Below are 14,398 nucleotides of genomic sequence, written 5' to 3'. Positions count from 1 at the left end.
TCTTTGACCCGAGATTTTCTCCCAAGAGGGTCTATGTTATCCATATATATATATATATATATATATATAGTATATCTATATATATATATATTAACTCTATATATATATACCGTATTTATATATATATGTTGTTTTTAAATACAGCTATATGTTTGAAAAGCATTTGGTTTACATGCACTTAACAGATTTGATTTTATCATTTAATAAAGGGATTCTATTTCTATCTGCTTTAAAATGTTAAAATAAATAAGTTATATACTGTATGTGCAGATCAGAGTAATTCCCTTGAAAGTGTTTTACATTGGTAGTTATTCATTAAATTGAATTAACTTCATGCTAAACGAGCAAAAACAAAGCCTTCCCTCATTTGCGCTTAGTCTGCGTAACAGGGTGGAGGCTGGGTGCGAAGGAGGGCACAACCAAGTGTCTTAACCATAATGCAAGAGCCAGACTCTCTGCATTCATGGTTTTAGAGCTTTTAACCTCATCGCATCTCACCGCCAGGGGACGGGATCCATAATGGAGTATATCACATGACTTGTAACATGTGCACAATACTGAGTACCAATCAGTATCAATTTGAAGTTATGATTGAATATGGAATCTGTTACAAACTAACGAAAACCACTTACAATGCGGTTTATTGACATTGATTGGTAATGCATCGATTTGGGCAAACGAGAGATGAGCCACTGTCTTGTTTTTAAAAGGCTTGTTTCAGGTATATTAATACCTGTCAACAAAACAAACACAAGTAAAGGAATTACTCAGAAAACCTGATTATATGCACTGCCCTCCTAATATGTAGTTTAAGAAATGGTCTGAAAACACCCTCTACAGGTCAGATATGGTTATTGTGAGATCAGGAATGGAACATGTACAGTAAATGCTATTCGTTTTAGTTGTAATGGGTTTGTTTTTAAACATCAGAGTTTTAAGAAATGATAGCTAAGATTATTAAATGTATAAGGCTGAAATATATACACATTGCAATATTTTATAAATGTTTTCTGTGGCTAAAATGCTTGCTGTAACTGGTTGGCGTGTTGCAATTAATAAAAAATAAAATGGTTTAACCCATTTATCTGTTCAGTGTTGGTCTTTTATTAAAGTGCTCCTGGTCTTTAAATTCATCTGGTTATTTATTTAATGGACATTGTATTTTAAGCGATGTATGTATATTAAGATCCAGGGAGCAACCAGAGTTTTGTTCATGAAAAATAAAACAAGCAACACTTTTCCAACACTTGCCTCGTGTAGGTTACCTGGCAACCTGCCGCCAGGCCTGCAGCCAATAATAAATAGCCTTGTGAAATCACATGGCAGACAGACAGTGGAACGAAAAATCCATCATACATTTGGTCTGTACGAGGAACACAAATTGACATAATGGTACTTCAGAAGAATATTATGACTGAAACAAGCACTGGAGGAAATTGATTATCTAAAGAGTGTAACGTATTTCATAAAAAAAAAAAAAAGAATAATGAACAAATGTACCATGGTTGTTTCTTATCACAAATTCTCACACAGAAATAACATGCACACTGGCTAAACTAGTTTATTATTATCATTGTCACTATTATTAAACAATTTAAGCAACCCTCAAATTAGAAATTTATATAAAACACATGCATTCCTTACATTTTCTTCTCCTTGCCATACTATTTCCTTTTACAATACACAAGTAAGAGAATATTCAGGACACAGCATTAAAATGTTACAAACTACTCGAGTCTTATAGTAAATGATATGGCAAAATCACTCAGAACTGCAATGTCATTAAAACAGCAGACCAGGGCCATTTCTTCCTGTTTATTTTACACGTGCTGTTTAATTTTTTTTTTTTCAGAGGAAAACAGGTTCAAAAGGCATGGAATCTAAAAAAAAAACTCAGTATTGAATCTACAGCCAAGCCCCACCGCTTATTCACTGTATTTTTCACATACCTCTTTATACATCTAGGTGATGCAAAACTTTTGGCCATAGCTGTACACTGAATATACAAATGCATTTATTTAGCTCTACAAAAATGTCTGAGGCGCTTCTCTATTTGCCTTTTTGAGTAGCAACCTCTGAATAGATGACACAGGGCTCGCAGTCATGCTTCTGGGGTTTCCCTCCTTTCTTGTTAAGGATACGAGGAGTTGCATAGAGGATTTCTCCATCTCCATTCCCATTGTCCACCTAGAATTCAGAAAATAACAACTGCCATAAACACTATGAAAGGGCTACGCATTAATGAAGATAATTCAACAGAGTGGAGATAATCAGACAAAATGAGCATCACAAAATAATAATAATAATAATAATAATAATAATAATAATCACCATCATCATAGTGTAAGACCAAAGAGCATCAGTTTAGAAGAAGCCTTATTCAGGGTGATGTAAAGTAAACGAGATACGAATTTTGCTAATGTGAAAATTCTAGAACAATACTAAGAAAAAAAAGAAGTATAACAAATATATCAGTCTTCCATCATAGAGATGTAGAAAGATTCCTTTGCTAGTCATATGGTAATACTAGTATTTAACTAGGAATAAATTAAAAGTCAAGTACAAATTAATAAATAAAATAACACATACCTTGTCTTCTCCATCGCTCCCAGATGCATTCACTGTAAAATAAGCATCAGTGTTAAACTAGTATGTGTGTGTCTATATATATATATATATATATAGACACACACACACACACACACACACACACACACACACACACACACACACAGAACAAAAATATAAACGCAACATGTAAAGTGTTGGTCCCTTGTTTCATGAGCTGAAATAAAAGATCCCAGAAATTTTCCATAGGCACAAAAAGCTTATTTCTCTCAAATTTTTTGCACAAATTTGTTTGCATCCCTGTTAGTGAGCATTTCTCCTTTGCCAAGATAATCCATCCACCTGACAGGTGTGGCATATCAAGAAGCTGATTAAACACCATGATCATTACACAGGTGCACCTTGTGCTGGGGACAATAAAAGACCACTCTAAAACATGCAGTTTTGTCACACAACACAATGCCACAGATGTCTCAAGTTTTGAGGGCGCGTGCAATTGGCATGCTAACTGCAGGAATGTCCACAAGAGCTGTTGCCAGAGAATTGAATGTTCATTTCTCTACCATAAACCGCCTCCAACGTTGTTTTAGAGAATTTGGCAGTATGTCCAACCGGCCTCACAAACGCAGACCACGTGTAACCACGCCAGCCCAGGACCTCCACGTCCTTCTTCACCTGCGGGATCGTCTGAGACCAGCCATCCGGACAGCTGATGAAACTGTGGGTTTGCACAACCGAAGAATTTCTGCACAAACTGTCAGAAACCATCTCAGGGAAGCTCATCTGCATGCTTGTCGTTCTCACCAGGGTCTTGACCTGACTGCAGTTCGACGTCGTAACCGACTTCAGTGGGCAAATGCTCACCTTCGATGGCCACTGGCATGCTGGAGAAGTGTGCTCTTCACGGATTAATTCCAGTTTCAACTGTACCGGGCAGATGACAGACAGCGTGTATGGTGTTGTGTGGGTGAGTGGTTTGCTGATGTCAACGTTGTGAACAGAGTGCCCCATAGTGGCGGTGGGGTTATGGTATGGGCAGGCATAAGCTACAGACAACGAACACAATTGCATTTTATCGATGGCAATTTGAATACACAGAGATACCGTGATGAGATTCTGAGGCCCATTGTCGTGCCATTCATCCACCACAATCACCTCATGTTTCAGCATGATAATGCACGGCCCCATGTCACAAGGATCTGCACACAATTCCTGGAAGCTGAAAATGTCCCAGTTCTTCCATGGCCTGCATACTCACCAGACATGTCACCCATTGAGCATGTTTGGGATGCTCTGGATCGACATGTACGACAGCATGTTCCAGGTCCCTCCAATATCCATCAACTTCGCACAGCCATTGAAGAGGAGTGGGACAACATTCCACAGGCCACAATCAACAGCCTGATCAACTCTATGCGAAGGAGATGTGTCGCGCTGCATGAGGCAAATGGTGGTCACACCAGATACTGACTGTTTTCTGATCCACGCCCCTACCTTTTTTTTTTTAAGGTATCTGTGACCAACAGATGCATATCAGTATTCCCAGTCATGTGAAATCCATAGATTAGGGCCTAATGAATTTATTTCAATTGACTGATTCCCTTATATGAACTGTAACTCAGTAAAATCTTTGAAATTATTGCATGTTGCATTTATATTTTTATTCAGTGTGTATGTATATATATATATATATATATATATATATATATATATATATATATATATATATATATATGAGAGAGAGAGAGAGAGAGAGAGAGAGAGAGAGAGAGATACTATCTGTATTAAACCACCATTTAAGGAAGATTGTGTTGCACAGTTTGAAAAGAGGAAGGGAACTTACTGTCTGCAGCTTGGGGCTGCACATCTTCATACTGGTTGCCTAGGAATGAAGACCAGTTAAAAGGTTATAACTTTAAATGAACTTTAAATTTGACTGAGTTCAGTCAAAAATAGTCTTTTCACAAAGTTTTTTAAAGATTTTTTTTTTTTCTGTTGTAAATAAAATATTGTTTGATATTCCTGACACTGTTCTAGACTCTTATTAAAGAAGCCGCCCACTGGTCTATGATGATCAGTTGTATTTTATTCGGAATAGGGCCAACAAAAACAACATGCAAATGGATGTGTCTAGTCAGCACTCTAGAAAAACATTGAATGATGTTTTAAAAGACATTGCTATTATATACATATAATAACAATAAATGTTACTACAAGAGCCTTTTAAGTCAGTCTAGACTTAAATGCCATAAGATGCTGTAAATTAGCGTTTTATTTATTGTTTTATTATTATTTAAAACAGATGCAGGACAATACAATACAATACAGTGGTAACACAAGTGGCTGCATTCAAAACCAACTGTTGGAGGGGCGAGAGATTATTTGGGGAGGCCAGCAAAAAAGGATTGCAGTAATTCATTCCAGTGGCAAAATGGTAAGCCAACCATTCTTCATGAGCGGTGCTCTGTTTTTTTCATGTCTTTTAACACAACAGGCAGACATTGGTTGGTCTATGAACCTGGGGACAAGGAATTCAATCCTCAGTCAATATCTCTTATATTCAGTGGTATATGCAGTTCTGGTACCATAGGCAGCTGTGTAGCCAAACAAGAACTTGCATATAGGCAAGCCACATCTCCAGCAGAACTCTGATTCAGTCAGTAGTCATCTTGATGCAATGAAAAAAGCATTAGGAATCTCTCCTATTGAGAACTTCTTCTTTAAGAAGGCTAAAAATGCTGACAAAGACGGCAGAACAGTTTATCGACTGTGACTGCGAACCCCAACACAAACTGAGCCGCTGACACACAGACACATAAGGTAAAGCATTCTGATAAGACGAAGAAAGACAATTTGTGAAAATACTTGTTGAAATTTGATAAATGCATTACCTTGTATATTAGTAGAAATTCAGTTTACAATAAATGCAAATTCGTCTAATAATTCTTGTTTAAGAAAATCTATATTTTAGTAATGTTTTAGTACCTTCAGATTTAGGACTACACCACTGTTTATATTGTGTTAAGTATGATGAGGTATCTGTCCAGCAGTTTCTTATAAGTGACGCCCAAACAGGGACCGCCCCCTTGAGCTTAATTAAATTGCTGTTAATATTTGTATTTTTCTGTTATCAGCGTGATTCAATCTGCATCTTTGCTAGATAGCATGACTCGTGGCCTGCTTATGCAGTTTAAAAAATGAAGAATACCTTTCTGTTTGTTTCTTTTTTTCATCCACACAACTGCAGTGCCCAGAGCCAAAACTGCAAGCAAACCTACAATCAGGATGACGAAAATCACGAATGTTGAGCCTGAGAACACAGTCAAAATTCATAATTAGGTTCGGAATAGCATATAATAACATATTTTTTCCCATTGAAATTAAAACTTCTATGCATTTGTATTAACCCTTTGCGGTCCTATGTCAGACCAGGTCCGATATTGCAATTTTCCCTTTCCAGTCCAATGTCGGACCCTGTCCGACATCAAAAATATGTAAAGCACCAGTCTGTAATCAATTTTTCTCCAGAAAAATCCAAGAAAACCTTTCAATGGCCGAGTGAGACCGATAGGAGCCGAATGAAACCGGAAAAAAGACATTTCTCACAGCCCCATGCATTATAGAGATAACACGAACATAACAATGGAGGTAGCTCCTTCTGCATCCAACGCTCAAAGAATATCACAGACATTTGCAGATCTTTTTGAGATGTTTTAATAATAAAATAATGACTTTGATCGCATTATTGAGGAGTTTGATGATAAAACGAGTGATCAGGAGAGGATTTATCAGTATGCATGTCTATAAAGAGGTATGTGAAAAACACAGTGAACAAGCGGTGGGGCTTGGCTGTAGATTCAGTACTGAGGTTTTTTTTGAGATTCCATGCCTTTTGAACCTGTTTTCCTCTGAAAAAAAAAAATTAAACAGCGCGTGTAAAATAAACAGCGCGTGTGAAAATAAACTGGACCTGATGAGACTGATGAGCGCTGAATAAATGGGCCGCTAAGGGTTAATGGTCAGATAAGATTCTGTTCATGCTTTGTGCTAGGGTATTACTGATGCACTCATTTAAAAGCCCCAGTGAACATTTATAGCAGGGGTGCCAATTTGGCACTATGACACTAGATTCTAGCACCAGGGTATCTCATGTAGCACCAGAAACATTCAATTCTGGTGCCAGGAGACATGTTTAATTATTCATTCTTTAGGACCACACACATCGCATTACCCACACTCATCCACTTTGTGTCATGTGAGAATTAGTGAGGGGGTTGATTAGGGTGGGGTTTTATAATTTAGCACAACTAGGCTCTCTAGTGCTAAACTTTCAAAACAGTTTCATCAATTTTCAAAATAATTTGCACCCCTGTATATGCTGCATTATATTGAATTGTTTTTAATGTGACCATTGGATAAAGAACTACACACATAAACACCACCTACAACTTCTCAAAGAACAGAAGCTATAAGAGAGGTGCCAAGAAAAGAATATAAAATAATTATTCATTAAAACAACACTGTCTGCTGATTTCTTCTAGACTAAGTATCTACCAGCATCTACCTCTGGCTAAGCTACCCTGGCAGACAAGTTTATTATATTGCAATAAATGACAGGGTTGCTGAGGGTACCTTTCTTTCCTTTCTGACTGTCTTTGTTATTGTCCTTCTGTCCATTGCCACTTTTTCCAGTAGCGGTACCTGAAATATTAACATGTTATTGATCAAATACAAGGATATGTTGAGATTAATAAAAAAATATTGAACACCAGTAAGTAAAAAAACAAATCTATAAATGTTCCTGTCTTTACTCCCTTTCTTTCATATACTGATTAATAGAGAGAGAGAGAGAGAGAGAGAGAGAGAGAGAGAGAGAGAGAGAGAGAGAGAGAGAGAGAGAGAGAGAGAGACAGACAGACACCAGCAGAGTTATATTATTATTATTATTATTATTATTATTATTATTATTATTATTATTATTATTATTATTATTATTATTCAGTCTTTTAACAGATGCTTTTGTCCAAAGCGATTTACAGAGACTAGGGGGTGAACTATGCATCACATCTGTGAAATTTCCCTCCCAGTGTTCACGCCACAAAACAGCTGTTATTGTGAAAGCAATAACGTTCCGGTACAGAGAAGTAAAAGATAACAAAAATTTGTGATGTTATTAACAGCAGGAAATGTGCAAGAGCTGATGAGTGAAAGTATAGTATTTTTAAAAGTACAGGCTGGCTGTGGCAGGGCGATTGCCCTGCACAGTGGGAAATTGGTGTTGATGTGACTTGTATGTGTGAATGGGTTTATTATGTACTGTTTTGGATTTGATTTGTTTGATTGAATTATTGTTTACAGACGGGCGCTCGATTGAGACTTGCAGCCTGCTGGGCTTGGTTGAGGGGAAAGGCAGCAAGTGATTGGCTGTGCTGGTCCTCGATCAGCAGGTGGGCCGGTCTTGACCGAGTGTCCCTCAGTTCAAAAACACCCGCAGGAGGCTGCTGCAAGGCCATGAGACTCGCCGCTACGGAGGTCTGGAATCCCGCTGGAGAGAATTGGAGACTGCTGACTAGTGCATGGGTTAACCAGGATCAGGGTTCCAGCATGCACACAAGAAGAAACTGCAGCTGCCAAAGGTCGTGTGTATACTGGGGTGCGGAGGGAACAGAGCTTAGTTTCAAACAATAACAGCCTACAGTATAGAGACAAGTGCATTCCAGCGGGACCACCTGTTTAGGGAAGTAGTGCTAGCCATTTTTACGGCACCTTTAATTTGTACTGTTTTACTTTTTCCTTTGCAGATCTTGCTGTATGTGTCCTCTGTGCGTTACCATTGCTGGTAACGTCACATGACCTGTTTTGTTTACTTTCGTTTCTGTTTTTGCATGAATAAATCCTGCGCGCCTGTGCTGGCGTTTTTCAACTCCACCCCCAGTTGTCTCTCTGTATGTTTAATCAGCGGCTACCCACACAAGTGACACGAGCATGACCCTGTCACTGTGCCCAAATCAATAAGGGCAATCACAGTGACTATTTAGATCAACAAAATGGCCACACACAACAAATTAAATAATGCTGTTTAAACCAAGAAAGATATGTGGTATTTTGTTGCCTTACCGGTGTTCCTAGGTGTTGTGCCTCTTTCATTTTCATCCTCCTTTCTAGAGGTACCTGGAATATTTATTTAAATATTTATTTATTTAGGAAAGTGTCAGGAAATCACAACAACAATAACATTGACAAGATATAGATCTGCTTTACTGTATCATATTGTTTATTACAGCCCTTAAAACACATTTAGAGATGCATTATTGAAGTGTAACCAACGATTACAGGTATGGCTGTATGTTTTTCACTGTTCGATCAGTCAGCCAGCCACTGGGATTGTTCAGACCTGAACATTATATTAAAACACGACGAGGCAAAGGTCGGCATGCAACTACCGACACCAACAATGAGGCAAAAAACCAACAAGCAAATGAAAACTTGAAGCTGCTATGGAAGCTACTGCAAATCAAGGTCAGTAGATTAGGTCTTGAAATAGAAATACGATCCCTCTTCCTTAATTATAAAATCTGGTACCTTTTTTGTTTAAACTCCTGGAATAAAAGCATGACCAAAATACCAAACTTTCCTTGTATGTGAAGAGTCAACGATGTCTTTGCTCTCACGGTCCCCCCCATCTCCACTCTGCACTGGAATGTTTTCTTCATGTCGGTCTCGCTCATAGCGGGCAGCGTCTCATTTACTGTTGTCCCTTTAGAAGTTTTGAGTGTTTCTTGATCAACTGACATCGTCAAGGTATGGGAATGATTATTGAATCGGTCGTGGATTTTACATGTGACAACAACTTGATCTCCCTCCACGACAGAATTAGTTTTGTTCAAGGCCACTGAAAAGAGAGAGAAGCAGAACTAAAGTACAATATACCGCATATAGCTTTATAACCTTTTACTTGCATTCAGAAGGGTTCTTACCTCTTGCTTGCCTTCTTCCTACATCAGTGCACCCTCTGTGTACTCTGCATACACCATAATTACGGCCCAGAATTGCAAATTAAAAGAGAGACAGAACTACTCACCAGACAACACCATTAAATCTGCAACATCACTTCTATTACACTGATAAGTGCCGGTATCTCGCGTTTGTACTCCCACTATAGACAGGGAGTTGTCCTCAAGAACTTGCATTCGCATATCTTGCCCGTTAATTCCATATCTGATCATCCCGTTCGGCTCTCTGGATGAAAGGACAGTTGCTCTTCCTGCAATGTTCTCCCTGCTCCAGGCCACTATCTGCACGTGTGTCTCGGTATCCAAGCAGCGCAGGCTGACAGTCTCATTCTCTGAGACATAGAATTGGGGTCTGTGGTACTGTGAGCTAGGACCTGCAGGGACAAGAATTCAACACAAATAAGCTGGTATACCAGCTTTTAACCAGTAACCTGTCCACCTGCAAAATACTGTCCCTTGTGGATGTAAGATCAACAAGAAATACCCCTCAGTAGAGATGTGATGTGGTGTTTACTGGGGGCAGACTGTTGCAGAGGGACAGGTTAATGCTTGCATGTTTGAGAACTCTGCTGTGTTCACATGGGTGAGTTTAAAAATGTACTGATGTTGATGATTAAAGGAGTGCTAGATATTGCTTATCCCTTTGCAGTCCATTTATTCAGCACTTGTCAGGCATGTCAGGTTCAATTTATTTGCACATGCACTGTTTATTTTACATGCGCTGTTTTAAATAATTTTATTTCAGAGTAAAAAGGTTAAAGGGTACTGCATGGCAAAAGAACATCATCTCCAGCCAAGCCCCTCCCCTTGTTTGCTGTATTTTTCACATACCTCTTTATAGACATGCATACTAATAAATCCTCTCCTGATCATTCGTTTTATCACCAAATTCGTCAATAATGTGATCCAAGTCATTATTTTATTACTATAACATCTCAAAAAAGCTCTGCAAATGTACATAATATTCTTTGAGCGCTGGATGCGGAAGTAGCTATCTCCTTTGTTTCCGTGTTATCTCTGTAGTGGATGGGCTGTCAGATAAGCCTTTTTTTTGGCTTCATTCGGCTCCTATCTGTCTCACTCGGCCATTGAAAGGTTTTCTCTGCTTTTTCCAGAGAAAAAACGACTAGAGACCTGTGCTTTACATCTTTTTGATGATGTCGGACCTGGTCCGACATCGGACTGGAAAGGAAAAATTGTAATGTCGGATCTGGTCCGACACAGGACAGCAAAGGGTTACACAATTGTATCAAAACAAATGAGGCTTATAGCTAGTAAGGTTAAGGTAAGGGTTGGGATTGAGGTTTAGAGTTAGGGATAGAGTTAGGGTTAAGGTTAGGGTTATATAGTGGAAAAAGATTTACACATTAAGTACATTATAACCATACATAATAACATTGTAATTGTGTGTAAGTACTCAAGTGTTTACTAAGTAATTACTATGTAAACACATGGTCTGGTGTGGTCACATGGTCCGATTGCAACTAGATTATTAGAGCAGCAGCATTCTTTTTATCTATAGTTTTATCTGTTTAATATATTTGTATACCAAACTGAAGTATAAAATACAAGTACCAAAGTACCAAAAGAGGATGGAAACACTTTATATTAAGGTGCTGCTTATTAATATTTCATAAATATAAAATGTGTATGAATGGAAAAAATAAATAAAAAAACAATGTTGAAAATTTATGGATTTGAAACTTTTTTTTCCAACCCATAGCATATTCCAAATATCTCATCAGTTCATGCTTTGGGTTTGAGGTCTGTGCAAAGGCATGCATACAGCAGGTATACTTACCAGGCAGGACCTGTAATTCCGCAACAACTGTCTCATTGCATTTGTAACTCCCAGCGTCTTCTGTCTTTACTTTATCTATCTGAAGAGTAGAGTCTTTATGTAGTTGAAATCTCCCATTTCTTATGTCATTATTATCATTCTCATCTCTTGTCACAATAGTCTTTGGAGCAGTATCTCCAATCTCTTTGTGCACCCACTTTACACTCTTACTCTCTTGAGGAGGTGAAACTCCACAGCGCAGGATCACCGAACCCCCCTCTGACACGGAATACCTAGTTGGGCCTGTGGGTATAGAAATTAACATTGTTAAAAAAAAACCAAAAAAAAAACAACATGTTTTCTTTGATCAGCTGAAGCCCTTTTAATCTATCTATCTAATCACAACACCACACTACATAATAATTTCCTTCCTTATGACCCCACCTGGCCCTTCAGGTGAGTGTAGAGAGAGAATACTTTTATTTACAGTGCTGTGAAATGATACCACTTGTTTGTGTCCAAAAAGTATTGGGGCAGACAAGGAAACCAGGTATTAGTCTGCTTATAATTTTACCAATTCAGATCCTTGCTTCCTTACTTACTAAATATCTTGTGACCCTGAATACTGTATATATTCTGCACTTCAAGTGTGTTTGGAGGGGTATTAATATTATTTTTCATTTTATCCCATAAACAGCAGATGTTAGTTCAGCAATCAAAACTACTCAGGGGTTCATTTGTGCCGGATCTCACCACATTCCAGATCTGGTATCTTGTTCTCTGACACACGAGAATTATACAGTATACAATAAAATGCACTTATTTTGTTGCAAAGAACTCTATATGCATAATATGTGCAATACACAAATGCTTTCCTGTTCTGTGAATTGAATGACAGACGTCTACTGCAACCATAGGACATCTACGAATAAGAACGTTACTATTTTCTTTGGAACTCAAACAGCGCAACTCCAAACTAGACATGTCGTCAGACATTGCTAGGCAAAGGTGGACTTGCAAATACCAACGCCAACAACAAGGTATGAAACCCACAAGCAGAACATGTGGAAACCCCTGGAACTACTGTATTCTTTCCAGATAGTTCCAGTTGGCGTGTTACATATCAGGAGGCTTGGTGGTCCAGTGGTTAAAGAACAGGGCTTGATACTATTAGGTCCCCGGTTCAAATCCCCACTCACTGTGTGTGACCCTGAGTAAATTACTTAAACTCTTCATCCTTTGGATATTGCAAGTGACTCTGCAGCAGTTGCTGATGCATAGTTCACCCCCCTAGTCTCTGTAAGTCACTTTAGATAAAAGAGTCTGCTAAATGACCAAGTCATATCACTCACCAGACTCCAGCACCTTCAGATGTGCCACAAGCTTGCGGTTACATTCATAGCTTCCAGCATCTTCAGTTTTTATCCTCATTATGAGAAGGGACCTTGTAAGAAGATCAAATCGGGCCTCAGCATCATTAATTCCTTTTATACTACTATTTCTTTCTCTGGTAATCAAAAGTTGATTGAGATTGTTTACGACACGTGACCACTGGACTTTCCCTCCATGTAAACCAGTAAAGTTCACACAATTCAGGATTATTGATCCCCCTACAGAGACAGAGTATTCAGGTGGACCTGTGGAAATAATAGAGAAAAACAGTGGCACCGCACATGCTTCAGTTTCAGATTCCAAAGTTCTCATCCATATATTACAGTTAGGATGAATCTGACTTTTTTGGGGTTATTTTTTGGTCTGGATCTTTTTCTACTACTTCAAATGCATGTTGCTGTTGAAAGTGGGTTTCAAAAGTCCTGAGGTCATCTTAGTCATTTGAGAGGTCATTTACATGTTAAATGATGACAGCTCTGCATGGATATGATCATTCAGGTCAGGATCTGTGAGAGGGTAACATTAAGGCCCGGATGTTATTGGCAGAGAGAGAGACTCAAGCTTAGAAAACTTGCAGTTTAAATTGCAAATACACACTTGTATTTACAAATAGAAATACAGGACAGAATACACTCAACAAAACAAAATGGCACAAGGGCCAAAACAAAAGGTTTGACAAAAACTCAGATGTAAACAAATGATGTCAACACGCCATGAACCACCACCTCTCTCACCACCATTAACACCTGTGAACACCCTTTTTGTACACCTGTGGATGGAGCCTAATTAATCATTCCCATGTGCTTTGACAGGGAGAAATGCACCCCACTCCTTGTCAACCCAATATCCCCACTTTCGTCCTGCCACAGGACCTCTCTCATGGCATCTACCCATATTGCCTGCCTGCAGCCAGTGTCATTGGGCTGAGTTTTTGAGCTTTGATCTTGAACTTTGAACTTGAATTACTGAGTCTACAAAACTCCTGACAATCTGATATAGCAACTCTAGGTGTCTGTAACACCTTGTAATGTGCCATCTGCCAGATATTTACAGAATTACACAGAACAAACCCAGTCACAAAATGTCAATCTCTGGAAAATAGTGAGAAATGGTGGGAAAGTACTAGAAATTATATTCAATTCCGATTGAGATTTAAATTCTTCTACTGAATCAAGTGAAAATATCAGTGAAGAACATTTACCTTCAACATAGAGTGGTCCAAGCTCAGACAAGGTGACAAGGATCACTGACCTACGTTTTATTCACCCTCACCACGTGTTTACCCAGATGTGATGTATGTGTATATCTCTCTCTCTCTCTTTTTTCAGGACGTGCTGTTGATCCTGGACGTTGTTTATTGATTACCTGTTATTTTTGTCAAAACCTTTTGCTATGACAAAATAACGATCAATATTTATTTGTTTTGTTTATTTAGTGTAAGAAATAATTGTTTACATATTTTCATTGTGTAATAAATTGCTAATAGACCTACTAACAAATGTGTCGATGTGAGGCATGTAAATAAGTTTCAATACATCAATCAATCAATAATGTGACTTACTGCTCTTCACACAGTCAACAGCCCACAGCAATAATGATCCAAAAAACAGTGTACCAGAATGACAAGCCTGTCTCTTCATTTTGA

At 38.4% G+C, this 14,398-nt stretch overlaps 1 protein-coding gene across 4 annotated transcripts; it reads right to left on the bottom strand.

Moving 5' to 3' along the window:
* Nucleotides 1-1,949: 1,949 nt before the first annotated feature.
* Nucleotides 1,950-14,398, bottom strand: LOC121298662. Of its 4 annotated transcripts, none has more exons than XM_041225826.1 (11): nt 14,315-14,398; nt 12,714-12,998; nt 11,383-11,664; nt 9,650-9,955; nt 9,203-9,460; nt 8,686-8,739; nt 7,201-7,269; nt 5,777-5,878; nt 4,412-4,450; nt 2,590-2,621; nt 1,950-2,187 (listed from the first exon to the last, which is right to left on the bottom strand). In XM_041225826.1, the coding sequence occupies exons 1-11, from the start codon at nt 14,391-14,393 to the stop codon at nt 2,050-2,052; spliced, it is 1,644 nt and encodes a 547-aa protein (XP_041081760.1). In that variant the 5' UTR covers nt 14,394-14,398; the 3' UTR covers nt 1,950-2,049. The 4 variants fall into 4 exon arrangements, with proteins under 4 accessions (XP_041081760.1, XP_041081762.1, XP_041081763.1 ...); XM_041225828.1 differs by having other exon boundaries at nt 12,714-12,805; nt 14,315-14,391; XM_041225829.1 differs by lacking the exon at nt 12,714-12,998.

Source organism: Polyodon spathula, chromosome 24 (assembly GCF_017654505.1).
Source record: "Polyodon spathula isolate WHYD16114869_AA chromosome 24, ASM1765450v1, whole genome shotgun sequence".
Lineage (NCBI taxonomy): Eukaryota > Metazoa > Chordata > Actinopteri > Acipenseriformes > Polyodontidae > Polyodon > Polyodon spathula.
Note: the sequence above shows the minus strand (reverse complement) of the source record. Positions and strands in the feature narration are given on the sequence as shown.